Source organism: Miniopterus schreibersii (assembly GCF_964146895.1).
Source record: "Miniopterus schreibersii genome assembly, chromosome: 10".
NCBI lineage: Eukaryota > Metazoa > Chordata > Mammalia > Chiroptera > Miniopteridae > Miniopterus > Miniopterus schreibersii.
The window spans coordinates 56,896,938-56,915,370 of NC_138110.1; the positions used below are offsets into that span (position 1 = coordinate 56,896,938).

At 40.6% G+C, this 18,433-nt stretch overlaps 1 protein-coding gene across 1 annotated transcript in view; it reads right to left on the reverse strand.

The window, feature by feature from the left end:
• The window catches only part of DHX35 (DEAH-box helicase 35), a 59,502-nt gene extending 43,313 nt beyond the window's left edge, over positions 1–16,189 (reverse strand). The window contains exons 1-5 of the mRNA XM_081148635.1: positions 16,063–16,189; positions 9,788–9,921; positions 8,030–8,122; positions 6,857–6,934; positions 727–831 (exon numbers count right to left, since the gene is read on the reverse strand). Coding sequence (XP_081004761.1) covers positions 727–831; positions 6,857–6,934; positions 8,030–8,122; positions 9,788–9,921; positions 16,063–16,102 — 450 coding nt within the window. The 5' untranslated portion in view covers positions 16,103–16,189. The remainder of the gene's footprint in view (positions 1–726; positions 832–6,856; positions 6,935–8,029; positions 8,123–9,787; positions 9,922–16,062) is intronic.
• Positions 16,190–18,433: the final 2,244 nt, after the last annotated feature.

Below are 18,433 nucleotides of genomic sequence, written 5' to 3' on the forward strand. Positions count from 1 at the left end.
ATCTGGAAAACAAGGTCCATATTTTTTACAAATCACTAGTTTATTTAGCTCATCTGATTATTTCCAATTTTCCTTTGTTGCAAATTGAGACGTTAACTAAGATTCTAGTAACCAATTTTCATTTCATCAGAGCATTTTCATTCATGGTTTTAGAGTAATATTTGATTAGACTTTGAATACAGCAGAGTGATACCCAGAAGATACTCTGTTGATTGTATGTTAATTACTATTGATACTAATTATTTTAATATTAGCATGTAGGTCAAAGAACACCCATGTAAAATCCATTTTCATGTAAAAATTAGAAAGTCTAACTAGTAAAACAAAATTCTACACGTTATCAATTTATACTACCTTGTCCTTGTTTTTAAGCCTTTTAATAAGCAAGTTTCTGTATTTAGACAGCTACGTGGATGGGTGGAAAACAATAAAACATACATAAGAAAGCACAGCCTTGATTCCTGGTTCTATCACTGACAGGCACATAACATTAGGGAAATTATTCAACCTCCCAGGTCCTCACCTCTTCATCTGTGGAACCAAGGGCTTAACATTCCTTTCAAGGTCCCTTCAAGGCTAAGATTCAAGGCTCTGTACTTTCCAGTGGACTAAATTCCCTGAGGGCCATGGTATCGGTGTCCTGTCAGCAGTAATGCAGCATGTTTTTAATTCCCCCAACCAATCATCTACCTTATTTACAACAGGAAAGCAGCTTGAACGCCTCACCTTAATTCTCGTAGCCAGCGGGTCAGTGCAGTCATCAAAGCGGATGCAGTAGCCCACCTCATGGCCCAGCACCGCACCCCTCTCATCAGCTACTCTCCCTGCAACCTTTGGGAAGAAAGATCATGCTGAAAATAGAGACATAGAAATTACTGCACAGAGCACACACTATGGAACATCCCAAGGCAACTTATTTTTCACTAGTATGTGAACACTGGAAAATGAAAAAGAAAAAGGGCAGGTTATTAGAGAACAAGTGTGATAACCTTTGTGATTCATTAACTCTATATATATCACCTCACTCTATAGTTAACTTGAGGCAAATTATAAGAACATAAGCAATAAAAACATAATTGCATATTATAGATCAGGTTCAAAGAAATGACAGATGAAATTCAAAAGATCAAGGACAGTGAGAAAAACCTAAAAACACAGATATGCCAAAGGTATTTAAGTTGAGCTATAAATTCAGCTATAAATTTCCTGGTGGCCAATGCAAAAAGGGAAACAGAAGAAATGACAAGATTCACTCTGTTCCTAAAGCCTTCCTGATTCTTTCATACACCAACTGGGCACAAATTTTCATGTCTTCATGCCTTGAAATAAAGCACCTTCCACTGGACCGTGAAGGCAGGAGAAGAGGGATAATCAAATCCAATACTGGGCCAAACTCATTTTCTCTTTGGAGCAGAAGAAAAATGTTTCCAGAGCAAGATAATCTACAACAATGTGCAATAGTGTCCAGCTACCAAAACCATTAAAAGAAGAAATAAAGACAAGAATGTAGATTAAAAATTAGAAAAGGGAAGATGAGCCGATGAGAAGATTAGCCAAGGATCCAAGTTAACATAATAAAGTAAAACTAGAAAACAAAGTACATAATATATTATAAAGACCATAAATTATTGGTAGATTTTTCACCCACCAATATATGACAAATAAAAGGTGAGCGTGAGAAACCCCCAAAAAGAATCCAACAGCAAGATCTCCTACCTCCCCAAGGACAGTCAAAGGTTATTAACTTATTAATAGAAAACAGCTGAATTAATGAACAAATATAAAAGTGGAAGAGCAATAATGCTTATAATTTAGTTTAAAATAAAATAGTGTAACATTCATGATATAAATTACTTAACTGAAAAGAACCAAAGGGAAGCAATATTATAGAGGTTCCCTGGGACCTGGGCACACCCACCCAATGTAGGCCACTTGCCCACGGAGTCCCTGAGTCCTGGGTTTGAAACATGGGCAGGCACAGGTGTCCTGAAGCAGAGTTTACTGCTACAGCCATTGCGCCACAGCAGCCTCAGACTCAGGAGCCCAGTGTCCCAGCACGCAGCTCCCCAAGCCAAACACATCAGGAGTTATCTGGCCATCAGTGTTTAGAACCTCAGAGACGAGGATCAGAAGCGACTCTGCCCAGCAACTTGAAATGACAGATCTGGTAGGCGAAACAGTCAACCACCCGGCAGCTGGTGCATACCACACAGACTTTCAAAACATCTTATGAAACCAGAAATTCATCCCACATGGCCCTACCTCTGCAGGTTATATATCCCGATAACCAGTATTTCACCACGGCAGTTTTGTTATTATTTCAATTTCAACCCTATGGATCATTAGACAATAAATCTCAGAAAATGGCACAAATGGAGAATCAGTGCATAGAAATACTAGGAGTTGATGGGGGAAATAAGCTTATAAGAATGAACAAAAATGAACCAACCCTCTTCAAAAAAATGTAATCATTTTATGGGCCTATAAGGGAGAAGCCAAAACTATTTAGTCCTATCATTTCACTATTTATATGTATTTGCTTTTAAAAGTATATATTTTATTTTCAAACTCTTTTTTGTTATTGATTTGAGAGAGAGAGGGAGAAAGGGAGAGAGAAAAAGAAAGGGAGAGAGAAAAAGAGAGAGATAAAGAGAGAGAAACATTGATTTGTTGTCCCACTTATTTATGCATTCATTGGCTGATTCCTATATGTACCCTGACCAGAGACTGAACCCATAACCTTGGCGTATCAGGACAATGCTCTAACCCACTGAGCTACCCCACCTGGGCCTCAGATTCTTTTTTAAAAAGTTTATTTGTTACCACACCACTTAATATTTGAAAGATCATCATCTATTGGCTTTTTAATAGATTTTTACCTCTGTTAAGTTCTACTCCCAATAACTTTATCAATTGGACAGGATAAATATTATTCTTTTGACAAAAACAAACAAATATAGGGAAAGGGAGGTAGAAAGAAAAACCAATCACTGAACACCTACTACCTACAAGTACTGTGCCCCAAGTTTTCACAAATTGTGTCTCATTAAAGATTCACAGCACACAGCCCATGAGGTGGGCAAGATACCCTCCTTTTTACAAAAAGAGAAAGTGAAATAAGATAGGCTTAGAGCTTGTTCAGAATCACAGCTCAAGGCAGGGCCTGGCCTTGAAGCCAGACCCAGACCATCTAAGTCCAATGAATATATTCAGTAGTAACTGCCTCTCACAGAGATCAAGCAACTGCTTATGCAATCTGCTCTAGGCTCTGAGATTGTTTTCAGATTTCAGTCTGCACACAAAGTACTTTAGAGATGTAGCATTTCAAACCTGACAGCTCTATTAATATTACATGGTTAATTTATACACATTCGGTCCTTGACAGAGAAAGCATGCGGTTTCATGGAAATTATCCATGGCTACAAATTTGGCGCTAAAATGCAAACTGATTAAGAGCTGGGATTCCAAACCACAAATAGGAAAAGTTTAAGTAACTGAATCATCTCTTGTGACATAAAAGGTTAAATAGTTTCCAAATTATTATCTCCATTTTTACTCACACATAAGACTTGGAAAGTGTTTATTAATAATTTCTAACTTTAAGACAATTAGAAAATGAACTTTGGGGAAAGATATTAACACAATAACTATAATTCAGTACACAGCAAAAATAACTCAAGGAAATAGAATTAATTTCTTGTCCAGGTAAAGATGGCCCTTTCCCAGAGCTGACTTATAACAATGAAAGAAATAAAACATATTATCAGCCAAAACCTTCATCTTCAATGAAAGAAGGAAGCAACGAGAAGCCCAAACAATTAGGAAGGAAAGCTGTCAAATACTGTGAGGTCTGAATCTAGAAGAGATGCCCCAGCCTCCTCACAACCAGAGCAGGCTGCTGGCTCCCTTAATGTAAGTGTTAGCACCCTAAAAGGCAGGGTTGGCAATCCTTGTATTAGGAAGACAGCAGCAGTGAGTTCATGCCCTGAAGACAGGAAATGTCTCAGTGGGGGACCCACTCTGACAACAAAGAATCACAAGGCAGAGGAGTTGAGGGAGAAGGCAGGCAATCAGAAGCAAGCAGCAAATCCAAAATCAGACAGCCCAGACAATTTTATCTTGATCCATTACAGACCTTTTCAATCATTAAGGAGTGTACCTCCAAATCATCACCCTCATGCCCCAGCAAAGGTGGATAAGAGATTTGGCGAGAGGCTGTTCAGAACAGAGATAAGTAGCTCACAATTCTGCAGCCACTGGAAGTACTAACACAAGCCTGGCCAGTGTGGATCAGCTGGTTGAGCATCATCCCAGGCACCAGGAGGCTACAGGTTCGATTCGTGGTCAGGGCACATGCCTGGGTTGCAGGCTCAATCCCCAGTAGGGAGCGTGCAGGAGGCAGCCGATCAATGACTCTCTCATCATTGATGTTTCTCTCTCTCTCTCCTCCTCCCTTCCTCTCTCTGAAATCAATTACCAAAAGAAAAAGTATTACCAAAAAAAGTAAATAAATAAGTAGATTTCAGCCAAAGAAATCCAGTTTCAAAGAAATCACAAACTTAAGCTAAAAACAGCCTAAGGAACAGATGCAAAGTCAGAAAAGAGTCAAAGAGAAACAAGGTCTCAAATATACAGACCAGAAGCAAGTCTGAAGACATGAAAGATGCTGGAAAGGCTTTCCCCAAATTTGAAAACAATCCCCAAAATTTATACAATGCTATAAAAATAGCCAGTTACAAAATTAAAAGAACACAGTGTCAACAATAAAAAGCAAATCTGAATCAACCATGCTGGAGTAGCACTAAAATATTGCTTTACTCTCCCTGTAGGAAAATAATAGAAAATCATCGTCATGTGAAAAGGTTATCAATGGAAAAGCAGCCAAAAACTGCATGAAAAAGAAAATTTACAGAAATGTGTCAGGGAGTTAATTAATATAAAACACTATATTATTCTTCTCAATTTTTAAATGTTTGTGGCATTATCTGCTTTTAAAAATTATAACGTATTATGATATTTTCTCCCATTTTAAATATTCACTTCTCTATCTATTAAGGAAAAAACACATTCAAAGAAATAATTATGAGACCTTGGTAGAAATATAAAGGAGCCAAACTATAACAAATTTGACTAAAAACAATCATGAAAGCTGTGGACAGACTTAAAGAAATCTCACAAAACAAAGTAGAAACGAGTACATGATTCCAGAGATGGGAATAAATACTAAAAACAGACAAAGGAGATCTAATATACACTTAATTGATACTCTTAGAAAAAGAGAATAAAATAAGTGGAACAGAAAAATATGCCAAGATATAATAGAAGAAAATCAGCTTGATATAGAGAGTTGAACCTGAAGATATAAAGTTCTTCCATATTTAAGAAAAAATGAGACAGCAATCAGCATCAAGACATATCCTGGTGCAAATACAATCTTAAAAGCATTCAAGCAGAAAACAGTAAGCCAGAAAGTAGAGGGTAAAAACCTCGCAGGACCTTAGACTTCTGCATAGTGATCCTCCATGCCAAAGGCAAGACAGCAATGTTGGCAACTCTCCCATGTAAAAAGAGAGGAATCAAGAATTTTATATGAGCAAAGAACATAATCAAACATTCTCAGGCATATAAAATTTAGCCAATCACGAAATAAAGCAAAATGTGCAACTCAAGGTTGGCAAAACAATGGAAATACTTAGTGATGAACATTAGAACTAAGCTAGAATTAAACACCTGTGGTAGTTATGATTACATAAAAGAATATATTTTTATAAATCTTAAAATAAAAATTATAGCACTGCATCTATAACAAATAGAGGGGGAAAAGATGGAAAGAATAAGTGTGCTTTACTCTTTTAACAGGAAACTACCAATCACATAGTTTCAAAAATAAGTAACATCCTAAAGCTTTTTCTAATCTTCTTTGTTTTCAAGATTTAACAAATTCTCTTGTGGTGAACAAATATTGATCCAAAGTTCAGTATAACTACTCCTATTTCACCTCAGTTTCCTCTTCTATTAAATTCAACAAAAGCAACTATATGGCTATGATTCTTTTTTTTTTTTTTTTTAATATATCTTTATTGATTTCAGAGGGAGGAAAGGAGAGGGAGAGAGAGAGACAGAAACATCAATGATGAGAGAGTCATTGATCAAGCCTGCAACCCGGGCATGTGCCCTGACCAGGAATCGAACCCCGATCGCCTGGATCCTAGGTCGACACTCAATCGCTGAGCCACTCCCGGCCAGGCTATGATCCCATTTTTATAAAATTCTTTCTATCCATCCAGCCAACCATTCATCTTTATGTGAACATAACAGAGAAGCTTGGAATAATGTTCACAAATGTTCACAATGTTTTTGCTGGACAGTGAGATTTTGGGGTTTTTTTTGTTTTTTTGTCTAACTTCCTCTGTACTTTACTACTACTTAAAAAATTCATAACGTGCCCTGGTCTGTGTAGCTTAGTTGGTTGGGCATCATCCCACGCACCAAAAGGTTGCTGGTTCAATTCCCAGTCAGGGCACATGCCCAGGTTGCAGGCTCAGTCCCCTGTAGGGGACATGCAGGAGGCAGCTGATCAATGCTTCGCTCTCACATTGACGTTTCTCTCTCTCCCTCTCCCTTCCTTGCTCTCTAAAAATCAATAAAAAATATTTTTTTTAAAAATTCATAATGTATAGGGGTCAATTCTATAAAAATAATCAGGTCATGGTTCTTTTTAACTGAAGAATTAAATTCTTAAGGAGTAAATCATTTTCATTTGGAGCTTTTAGGAAACAAGAAAAATAAGTCACTGAAACAGAAGACACAAATGGAGTATTTGCAATACAAAAGAAAAGGAAAAACAGAAACTCACTGTAACAGCAGCCACTCTTCGAGGCTGGGTCACTCCTACAACTCTTCCTTCAGCTGTCCAGCCAGCTTCTGCAAGGTACTACAAATAAAATCACATCTAAGTATACATCTGACACCACTTCTCCAGAAACAATCTCCCCCAGCGTCACTCTGTACTGTGTAAAAAGCACTGAGAAAAGAAATAACAGATGGTTCTTGTCCCAACAGATATTGTGGAAATTATTTTGCAAATGAGGGTTCTGAGACTTGGAAATGTTAGGTAATTTGTTTAAGTTCACTTCAGAACTAATAATCAGAACAACCAAGGCAGAATTCAACATTCTGACTCCCCAGTCTTACAAAATTTCCATGTACTACGGCTGCTTCAAGAAATAAAGTCTTATCCAGGAGTCACTCAGAACAGTGCTAAGTGGGGAGGGGGAAAAAAAGAACAGAGCTAAATCTGCAAAACACAGGTTTTTAAAGTATACACAGAGACAGCTCAATGTAAATATCAATCATATAAATGTTTTAGATTAAATAAAAATGGATTCTACATACATGTATATATGCCATGAGATTATAATATACATAAAATTTGATTATATGCATTTATCTGATTTATTTATGTACTTACTTGCTATACATACTTATTATGTATTTATTTGACTATATGCATTTTTAAAATCCAGAACAGATAAAAGTATTAAATAGATTGTTTAAAGTGATTATTTTATGTAGCACTTATTATAATACTTATTACTAGCTTTTATTATTAATAATTATTATTCTCTAACCGATAATTGCTCGGTAATTTAACATTGCCATTTCTCCTGTGTCCCTCTGGAATTCTGTAATAGTAAATTTTTATTTAAAACTATAGCAACATTCATTTTACCCCTCTTCTTCAACTATAATTATTTGAGGACAGAAACTATGTATTACACCTCTGTGATTCAGTCCCCAGTTCCTTCAGATATGGCTATTCAATTATTATTTTGGAATTATAATAAATCAAAGACTGTTACTTCAGTACTAATCAAAGAAATTTTACGTTTAATAAAAAAATGTCAAGGGTTGAATTCTTCTTCCTCTCTGAGAGAAGATCGTAAAAATGCAAATGATAGTAGAGTTCTTATTACAAAACCCTTCCAATCAAATCAAAGTGCAAAGACAAATTTAAATACATACTCACTTGTGGAATCTGAGTGCTTTTCCCACATCCTGTTTCTCCAACAATCACCACTGTCTGATAGTTTTCTATCAAGTATAATATATGATTCCTAAGCTGAAAAAAATAGAACCATACATTATAAAGAGCCACATGTTTTCTTGAAAGACCTAAACAAAGACATTTAAACATTATGAAATGAGCTGTTTGCCAAAGGAAAGTAAATTTTTAAAAGAACTATCAAAATGTATTTCCAACTCTATTAGGTCCTGCTGGTGTCAGTATAAGCTGATACAATTCCAACTGAGTATAAAAAGTTATTATCAAATACATAATGCACACACATTAGTCCCATATTACAGAGAAAACAGAAACTCAGATGGTGAAGGAAGGTCACACAGCACACAAATGATGAAGCCTGGGTCTGAACTCTGCAGTCTAAACACTTTCTCACCGCATAAATTATGTCCCTCAGTAGTGAAGAAGCAACACTGAATCTCGTAAGCTCATACATTCACACAGAACGTAATTCACACATAATCGCCTGAGACAGAAACCCAGAGGCTGTCAGTATGTGAGTGACTAAAATGTTTGGAGCCACAACCAACTGAGGAAATAGTCTATTTGATACAGGAAATAGACTAAAGACAATAGAAAATGGGTAAAGAACATGAACTAACAGTTCAAAGAAAAGGGAGTTCAAATGATTCTTAAAGTTATGAAAAAGGTGTACCCATTTCTAATCACAAAGGGAAATAAATGTTTGGGACCATGCAAAACTCTAAAGAAAGCCCCTTGGCTAAATTAAGAAGGCTGCCATTTTATATCCATTTCTAAAAAGAACATAATAAAAGAATTATGAGCAGTCGAGACAACGGAACTCCCTAAGTATAGAACATGGCAGCTTTCACCCAGCACTGTCCAGGAGAAGGAGAGAGAGCCAGGGGTGATGGTGGCCACACCTACTCAGGCCATTGCAGAGGCATCATGTGAGGCAGGGACAGTCCATGACTCTTCATAAGGAGCTATATGAAAAAAATATCTTTCAACTATATCTAAATAGCCTTTGGCTCTGAGCTCACTTCCTGATTACAATTTGGCTTCCCAGGTAGACTTGGCAACATGGAGAAAGTATGTCCATGGCCTGGGTCCATCTGTCCTGAAGAACTATGGCTCACTGTAAACAAACATTCTGAATTCTAGTTTACATTTTGGTCTCTTGTGAGATAACAAGAGTTGCATCCATTTCATGAAACTAATGAAATCAACTGTCTGGAATGTACACATGGTAAATAAACACACCAAAATCCTGTCACTATCTCAAAGGGAGTTAACCTCTTCAACAGAAACCACCTCATATTCCCAGTTAATCTTGTGTAAAGAAATATACCTTTAAAAAGAAAGCCAAAATTGGTCATATGTTGGTAATCTGTTGAAGCTGGATGGATAGAAGTTCACTGTGCTATTTCCTCTATTTTTCTGTATGTGTGAACTTGTGCACAATTGAAAGCAAAGGGGAGAAGGGGAGAAAAAAGAACATTCCATTTCTCCCAGTTTTCAATATGAAAGATCTGAGAAAAAATCTTAAGGACTTTGAAGATTTATAAGATTAACTAACACACATATTTTGAAAAAATAATCCCTTTAAATGAGGGTATCTCTGAGCTCTTTGTGTTCTAAAGAATCATTAAGACTAAGAGGACACTATGCGCTTCAGTGCCAAGTATAAAGATCTTGCAGACGGCTTCAGGTGGACAGACTGAACATACTTATCCAATGTACCTTGAACACTGGCAGCTTCTGCCTCTGCTGCTCTATGGAAAGCGCTGCATAAGGATTGTAAACAACGGTTGTTGCAGAGTTTTCAGCTAAACTTTGTCTCTCTTCAGAGATACTGACACCTGGTCCCTCTGTACCTGTAACAGAAAATTTTTTTCAGATTCTATGATACAGTGAACAGAAAAATGTGCAAAAGGTACAAATTCAAAGATGAAGCTATACAACAGAAGCAATGCATTTGATCTCAAACTACTAAGTGATATTAAACTTTAATTTCAGGAAAGCATCTAGAAAAGTACCTATAAAAATACAAAAACATTCTCTGTAAGCCTCATTTGCAGTTTCAAGAACAAAGGAGATACACTCCCAGTGGGCTCCAAATTGGCCGCACACAACTGTACATTACAGAAGACAATGTTTTTAATTCTGGCCTCTATGTTGGTATTATTACCCAACACTTAATAAAAGTGACAGCAACCCAATGGGAATTAGCTGAGGCAAAGGATGAGTCCTTTCACTGTAGGAAGGAAGCAAAGTTCAGAGACGACAAGAACCAGGGACTCAACTCTGCCTGGGCTTTCTCCTCCTCTCATCTCTGCCCCTCTCAACAAGTTCCTCTTGGTCTCTTAGGGTGGCTTCTCTACAGGAGCTGAAATCACTGCTGCCGACAGTGCCAGAGCTCAGGCTCACAGCTCCTTCACCACTCACTCACTCACTCACCCAGCAGAGCTGGAAGTGCAGGGGTACAGCACGAACACTGCGGAGGCAGGCCCTACCCTCGTGCCGCTTACTTGCTACTTCTGTTCTTCCTCCTGACAGGACATAACTTAGTGCATGAACTCGTAGGGGAGGCTCTTTTTCTGCGGGCTTAGGTCCAGTGCCCAGCCCGATCCAATCAACCAAGGTCAGTGGAGTGGGACACAATAAATGGCAGGCTCCATTTGATCACAGAATTGGAGCAGTTGGTGGGAAGTGCTGTTTTAAAAAGCCACTGTGCTTAGCAGATTAAACCACCTATTCCACAACAGCTTCTTGGTAAGAGCAATGACAACCTGGTGCTCAGGATGGTGAGGAACAGGGAAGCCATATCCTATCATGAGAAACTGTTCCTGGACTTTTAGCCTGAAAAGGAAAATGCCTTTGGAGGAGCACTTTCATGATGGCTTCCATAACTTTTTTTCTTCTTCCATAACTTTTCATGCCAATTTGTTTGTGTAGCTGTAGGACAGAAGAGTAATAAGGAAATGACACAAGGATCAGAATTCAACTCAACATAAGGAAAATACTGGGAGATATTTCTAAAAGTTAGAGCTGTTCAGCCCTGGGGCATGGTGCCTTTGTGAATCAATAACACATGCAGCACAGTCTACGTCTGGGGATGCTACAGGGGTAATTACCCAAAATAATTATCTCAGAGGTCTTCTGAACTCAGAATCTGTGATGGTATATGAAAATACAGGGCCTTTATGACATGAATATTTAGCTCAGTGATTTAGATTTACATTTTGGGGGGTCCCAGATCCCTTCAATAATCTAATAAAAGGCTATGAACTCCTTCTCCTGAAAAATACACCAGAATATAATTTATCAGAACACGAAATGCTGGAGGTCCATAGACCCCCTTAGAGCTAAATTTAGAATCAGTGCCAGGGATCTCTGATTCCTTTTCCGCTCATCTCTAGGAAGATAGTTGTGTTCCAGGGGTCCAAGGCTGCCAAAAGTCAGGCACTGCTTATTGGGGAAGATCAAGAAAACAAGACTGCCAGCTTGACCCAGAAGTTGGACCCAGGCACTCAGGGGCTCCTCGCCTACTTCCGTTTTGGAATGTGCGCTCCATTAGCTTTCCCGGGCCTAGAAGCCGCCCAAGGACTCAGCCTTAAGATAGAAATGTGGGATGAGACTATATGGACTGTGCGCATGACTAAACCTAGTTAAGGCCCCCTGTGTATGTGACTGACCCCAGTTAAGATGTCTATATAATAAAGTTTTAAGATTTGGTGGGTGAGTGCCTCATGTGTAAATTCCCTTGCTTATTAACCTGCCACCTACCAATATGGAACAAGGCAAGCCTTTCTCTTTGGTCTCTCCCTGCCCTATGCTCTGGGGGCTGGTTTCAGATTTCACCCAAAAAGCTCCCCAAGAGGCTGCAACCCAACACTGCTGTATTTTTTTTGCCAAACTATTGACCTTTCTTTCAACAGGATAAAAGACAGAATAGGACGTGGAACACAGCCTGCACTCAAAGAAGGGTTTCCTTTTTTCCCTTGTTATACACAATATTATCATTGCTGTATCTTAATAATTTCTTGAAACCTTTACCCAAGAAAACTATTGCGAAGAATACCTCATCCTCATCAACTCTGTTTATGCCCTGCATTCCCTCCTTTTCGAAACACGTTTTAAACCTTTACAGCATGTCTAGAACATTTTAGCACTGCTCCCTCAAGGTCTCTTCTTCCCTCACCAGGGTTTAATCACCCAGGTGTCTCCTTCACTACCCCACCCCTCCTGATCCACCTCACTATAATATTGTTATGAGATCTTTTACAAGAACAGCTGCTGCCCATCAATATCAAGCACGTCTGCTCCTTACAAAAGACTTCATTCAGCCAAACCAGGACTTCTTCCCCTTATGTACATCCCACGGCCCATTCTGGCTGACTATGCTTGTTTTTCCCTTGGGAACATTCTCTATGCTTATGGGAGTACCAAGTTTGTAATTCTTGCAAACCACAAATGCCTTCATTTCTCCACCTATAAAAAAAGGCTGAAAACAGCATCATCCCCACCCCCCAACTCAACATTTCCTCTCACACAGTCTTTCAGTTTGAGTGGTGACCCATTAGTGGGTTATAAAAGTAATGTAGTGGATCATTATTTTTAAATAATGAACTAGAAATAGAATAGAAAGTATCAGCACTGTGTGTGTGTGTGTGTGTGTGTGTGTGTGTGTGTGTGTAGCCATGTGGATGATAGCACAATATATTCTTCACTGTAGGTAAGGTCAAAAAAATCTCCAAAATTGTTGCTAATTAAGTTTTTGTCAGGCATCTGGTCAGCAATCATTAAGTATCTATGGAATGAATGAAGAAAAATGGCCAGGCCCTTCTGATCCACTTGTGCTACTCAAGCTTTTCTACAGAAATCTTAAACAGCTCATACAAAGACATTAAGGCAGAGATCACAAACCAGTTCCTCAAGGTCCCCAAACATGACTTGGTTAAAATGTTTGAAATAGTTCATTTAAAACATGTAAAAGTTTCCCACTGAAATCTGGATATTAGGCTTAAAAAACAATCTGGTAACTCTGAGCCCGTATTACACCCATTAGGTAGAACCAAATACAGCTTCCTGCTTTAGGTAGCCTATGCACGCTCAGGTGTGTATCTAGCCGTGTATGCACATTCTAGTTTGCCATAGTTCCCACCACTCCCTATTATTCCACCCGACAGCTTCACTTATTTAGACTGTCTGAAAGCTGCTTGTAGCTACCTGAGCTTACGACTCCCAGCCTACAGGATATATTCATGATTCCAACATCTTAGCCTTATATCTAGCCTTAACCACTTTCTTGACCCTCACGTGTATTTCCCACATCCTACTTTCATACCTTGAACTTCAGTTTCTTAATCTGGAAAATGAGAGTGATACCAGATGATGCAAGTAAACGTGACTAGCACAAAGTAGGGCCCCATAAGTACACTATGTTCTAAATCCATTCCCACCTCAGTTAATGACAACAGTTTACCAAGAATAGTGGTTCCCACACTTTGGTACATGCTGGAATCAGCTGTGAAATCTTTAAAAAATACCGATACTTGGTTCCTAGCCCTCCTGACTTCTGATTTATTGCCAAGGGGTATGACAGAACAGCAAGATATTTAAGAGCTTCCCAAGTGATTCAACTACACAGCAAAATTTGAGAACCACTTACCTAGTCACCTAATCCAGAAACGAGTCATGACTGACTTTACCTTCTCCTATATCTGCCTCTAAAATGTCTCTCCAATAAGGTCTCTTATTGTCATTCCTCCTCTCTGCTCCCAGGCCAAAATTAAGGCTTTTAATATCCCTCCTCAATTTTAGTAGTACCTTCTCTTAAGGGTGCCCCTGACTCTGATTTCCTCCCCCAACCATTCTGCACAGTGTTGACACAGTAATGTTGCTAAAATAAACCTGATCATGTCCTCCCTTGCTTAAAAGCACTGAAGTCCAAATTCTTTAACTTGCCATGAGAGCTCTCACAATGAGGCCCCTATCTTTCCAGCTTCATCTTCTGCTATACCCCAAAATACAGGGTGGGGCAAAAGTAGCTTTACAGTTCATATGGAAAATAATACAATAGATAATAACACAAGAATAAACTCAGTGTTTTGCACACTTAAAACTGTAAAGCTTCTTTTGCCCCACCCTGTATACCCTACCACTTAACACTATCACACTACTCAATTATTTTGTTTTGGACATTCTTGGGGCATGCATCCCACTTTGCCTTTGTTCATGTTGCACTCTTTGCTTAGAGCTCCATTCCCCTACCTCTCCATGGAACAAAACCTTATTTATGCTTCAGTGTCCACCTCAGAAATATCACTGTCTTTATGAAGTATTTCTCATCCACGCACTCAGTCTTTCCCTCTCCTCTATACTTCCATATAATTATAATGGTTAATATGTGCCTAGTGCTAACAGTTTTACATGTACTGTCATTTAATCTTCAAAACAATCCTTGGGTAGGTGTTATGCCCAATTTACAGATGAGGTAACTGAGACTTGCAGCACTTCAGTGACTTTGCCAAGTCACCAAGTTAGTAAATGGTAGGATGGGCTATACTGCCTAACTCAAGAGCCCAGTTTCCTAACCACTACCTTTTTCCGCCTCGTTTTAAAATCTCTTCTAAAGGGTATCCAACTTCATAGTATAATTAAGAGAGAATAAACCTTGAGAACAAAGCAGAGCCCTGGTCTTCTAGATGTCTCCTGACCACAAGATCTGGTGTCCTCAATGAATAAACTAAATAATGGAATAAAACTCTGAGAGTAAGCTCATGTTTTATAACTAAAATAATATCCTGGTCTGATTTTCAACAGTTCAATTCAGGACTTTATTGTACTTAACACTTTGACCTATTATTAACGGCTTGAATAAATAAAGAGCATCTCATTGCCTAATGGGAGATTGGTTTTGGCTGCAAATAAAACTCAGGATGGATAACTGGCTGATGACTTGAAATGCTGAATCATAAAAATGTTAAGTGACAAACTACAGACTTTAAAAAAGAATTAACATATCCCTTGCATGGGTTTATCTCCCACATCACTTATATGCATGGTCAGAATTTCAGGGACCCACTCTAAAATACCCTTTAAAGGCTTTCCTTGTATTACCTTCTCTGTCTCATTTCATTTTTGCTGCAATATAGTTTGCACATCCAGACCTGCAGAGGTGCAAGCGGTGGGAAAATGAAACTTCTGTTTTTCCACGAGAAACTGATGGAATGGGAGGAAGTAATGCATCTAGCAGGGTCTCATGTGTATGCATTCAGTAAAATCCTGATGGGGAAAATTAAAACAAAGCAAGCAAAGCATGTGGGGGCTGAGATTCGTGTTAGCCTGCAAGAGGGGAAGTGCGTGGCCGCCAATGTGCAGGAGTTCACTCTAGTAGACACTCAGAGTGGACAAGAATGACCCTAAAACAAAATGAGACACTTCCTCTTTTTATGAGCACTTACTCTATGCCAGACAACACACCGCTCATTATTTGCCCGCAGGATAAACGTTATAACTCTGCCCATTGCACAGACGGAAAGGCTACGGCTCGGGAGGGGAGGGTTAAGTGACTTGCCCAAAGGCACTCGGCTCCTACGGGCAGAGCGGAAAATCCGAACCCGCGCAGTTGGACCACGGCTTGAGCGCCTAAACCCGAGCGGCACCGCCTGCCCGGCTGCAGAGCAGCCCCGAGGCGATAACAGGACACGCGTGGGCGCTTCAGCGTTTCCCCATCTCGCGGGTTGCGCAAGGCAGGCATCGGGAGTGAGGCAAACGAGGCTGAGAGGCGCCAACAAGGTCACACAGAGAATCTCTGCCCGGGCTGGGAGCGGAGCCCCGAATCCCTGGAGACCCCTGCGGGCGCCAGCCACAGAGCAGACCAGCACCGAGGCGGCGGTGGCCAGCCCGCCGAGGTCAGGCCTGCGAGCTGGTCCGCAGGCCCCGGCCGCCGGCCGCCGGGCCAAGGCCAGTCAGGCCGCCGCGTCCGCCCCGCATTCCACTAAGAGCCTTACCCGGTCGCCAGAACTTCACGGGCCCCACGGGCGCAGCCATGCTGGGGTGAAAGGTGACGAGGAGGGCTCCACCCCTCCACGCCTCCGTCGCGCGCGAGCCGGGCCAGGGGCGTGGCCCGCGAGGAGTCCTGGGCTCCCAGGCGCCACTGAGTAACGGCCACGCCCCCCGAGGCAACCGCCCCCTGTGCGCCACGTGACCTACATTTTGACCCCCGGGAGCAGTCTGGCCCCGCCCCCAGGCCCACGTGACCCGCTCCGCTGCGGCGCAGGGCTGGGCGCGCTTCTCCGTCTTCCGCTGGGGTTGCGCGGCTCCGGTGGCCGTAACGGGAGCGCGGCGTGGCCCGGGCGGCCGCCCGCCTCGGAAGGGCGAGCTGTGGGAAGCGCCGCCGGCACGGAGTGGGCACGGAGGCAGGGCATCGTAAATTAGCTGCTAAGTACCGATTATGTCGCGAGCTGCCTCCCAGCAGCTTTCCTGTGTGTCTGTCGCTCTCCGCCGTAGTTTCAGGTGGAAGGACAAAACCACCCTGTGTGTGTGCTGGCTCCGCGTTTCCCGGGCGCGCGGGACTGCGGTTTTCAACCCCTGCCTTCGTGGGGCTTCTGCTCAAGGTGGAGGCCAAAGTGAATAGGAAATGAAGTGCCCGGTAAACGGTGGTGTTTATTACTAGCAGGAAGCGAAACAATGGCACCCGGCCTAGAAGGAAGTCTTCAGGGGCCTTGAGAGTGGTGCTGGAAACGGGGATGGAAACGGTTTGGAAGAAGAGGCTTAGAAGCGGGTAGGTGAGTGGGGTGGACGCGCACCCAGCGCTTCCCGCCATGTGACTGCTCACCCGACCCAGATGCTCTTGAGAAACGCAGATGCCAGTCCCCGCTCCATCCCGGAGCCAGAATCTCCAGGCAGCGGCCTGGGAACCTGCATTTTAACAAGCCCCGCAGGTGACTCTTTTACTCAGCAAGCTTGAGAAAGCTTTCACCAATCCAAAGGAGAGCTAATGAGCCCAAGTAGAGGAACTATTTTATGGGTAGGCGACTAGTTAGAAAGAAGTGAGAGGCTTCAGAATCTAGGCATTTTTAGAGCTGTGAAGAAAATTCCGCACTTTTTCAGAGAAATGACATAGTCTAGAAAGATGAAGGGTTGGAAACAAAGTAGGCATGACTTGGAATCCTAACTTTGCCATTTCCTAGCTTCTCCCTGTCATCTAATATTTAAAAAGGTTGTATTAAATGAGACAGCGTGTAAAGTGCCTAAGGCAGCGTAGGACCCAGCGGGCATTCAAATAGAGCAAATGGGGGCGGGGGCTAAATTTACATGCAGACATTCATTTTCCAAATTTCTTCATTTCCATAATAATGAAAATAGGATTCAACAGCTGATAATCCCCCTGCCTAGAATTCTCCATCCGTCCTTTAAAATATCCTCATAACGGTCAGCTCTAAGAATGCTTCTCTAAACTGTCTGACTTAAGCATTACCCCTCGGCAGGCTCAGACCTACATGCTCACTTTTGTTGAACTATAGTCAGTCTCCACTATTACACTGTAAGCTTCTTGAGGACCAGGACCATGTCACGTTCATATCCTAGCCCAATAACAAAGTGCCTATTGAGCAATGTATATGTGAATACCATGTTTTATACTTATTTTTAGTTCTTCATAACATAGATCCTTCCTTTATTTTTGTCTGATTTCACTAAAGGCCCAAGTATAGAAAAGAGTTTATACATGAATACAAGGGAAAATACAATAAATGTCACTTTTTATTATTTCTGTATTTTATAAATTATTCATATGATTTATATAAAAAAGTCATCCTATTTACAGAGACACTAAAGCTGGAGGAGACTTTAATCAACATCTAGTCTGGAAAAGCATTTGAGATTTTGCTCCCCAGTATATGTCATCAGTTTGGCTCAAATAAAATCTTATTTTAAAACATTTTTAAAATCTATTCTAAATACTGTTTTATAGAAAAACAGAGGCCCATGGAGGCTAATTAAATCAATGAGTTAATTTTGTATCAGAACTGAAAACAGAACTCAGGCTTTCTAATTCCCAGGCCAGTATTTTTTCAACCACATGTACCATTTAAAACCATCAGAGCTTAGCTCTCCTAGATGTGAATTAGTTCATCTGTCCCGGAAAGTTCTCAAAGCCCAGCTGTCCCTAATAAGTTGTTTTGCTTACAGATGTCTATTGGAGAAAACACCTATGCGGTTATCTAGATGTTGATGGTTTGATTTTACTGTCACAAACTGGGAATGGTCTCAATAGACTATCTTATCCTTTCTAATTAACTATTTTCAGGAAGAATGGCCTAAAATAACATCTCTAAAATTAAAACCATTATGTCTTGAGATGGCATCCAGAATTTATTT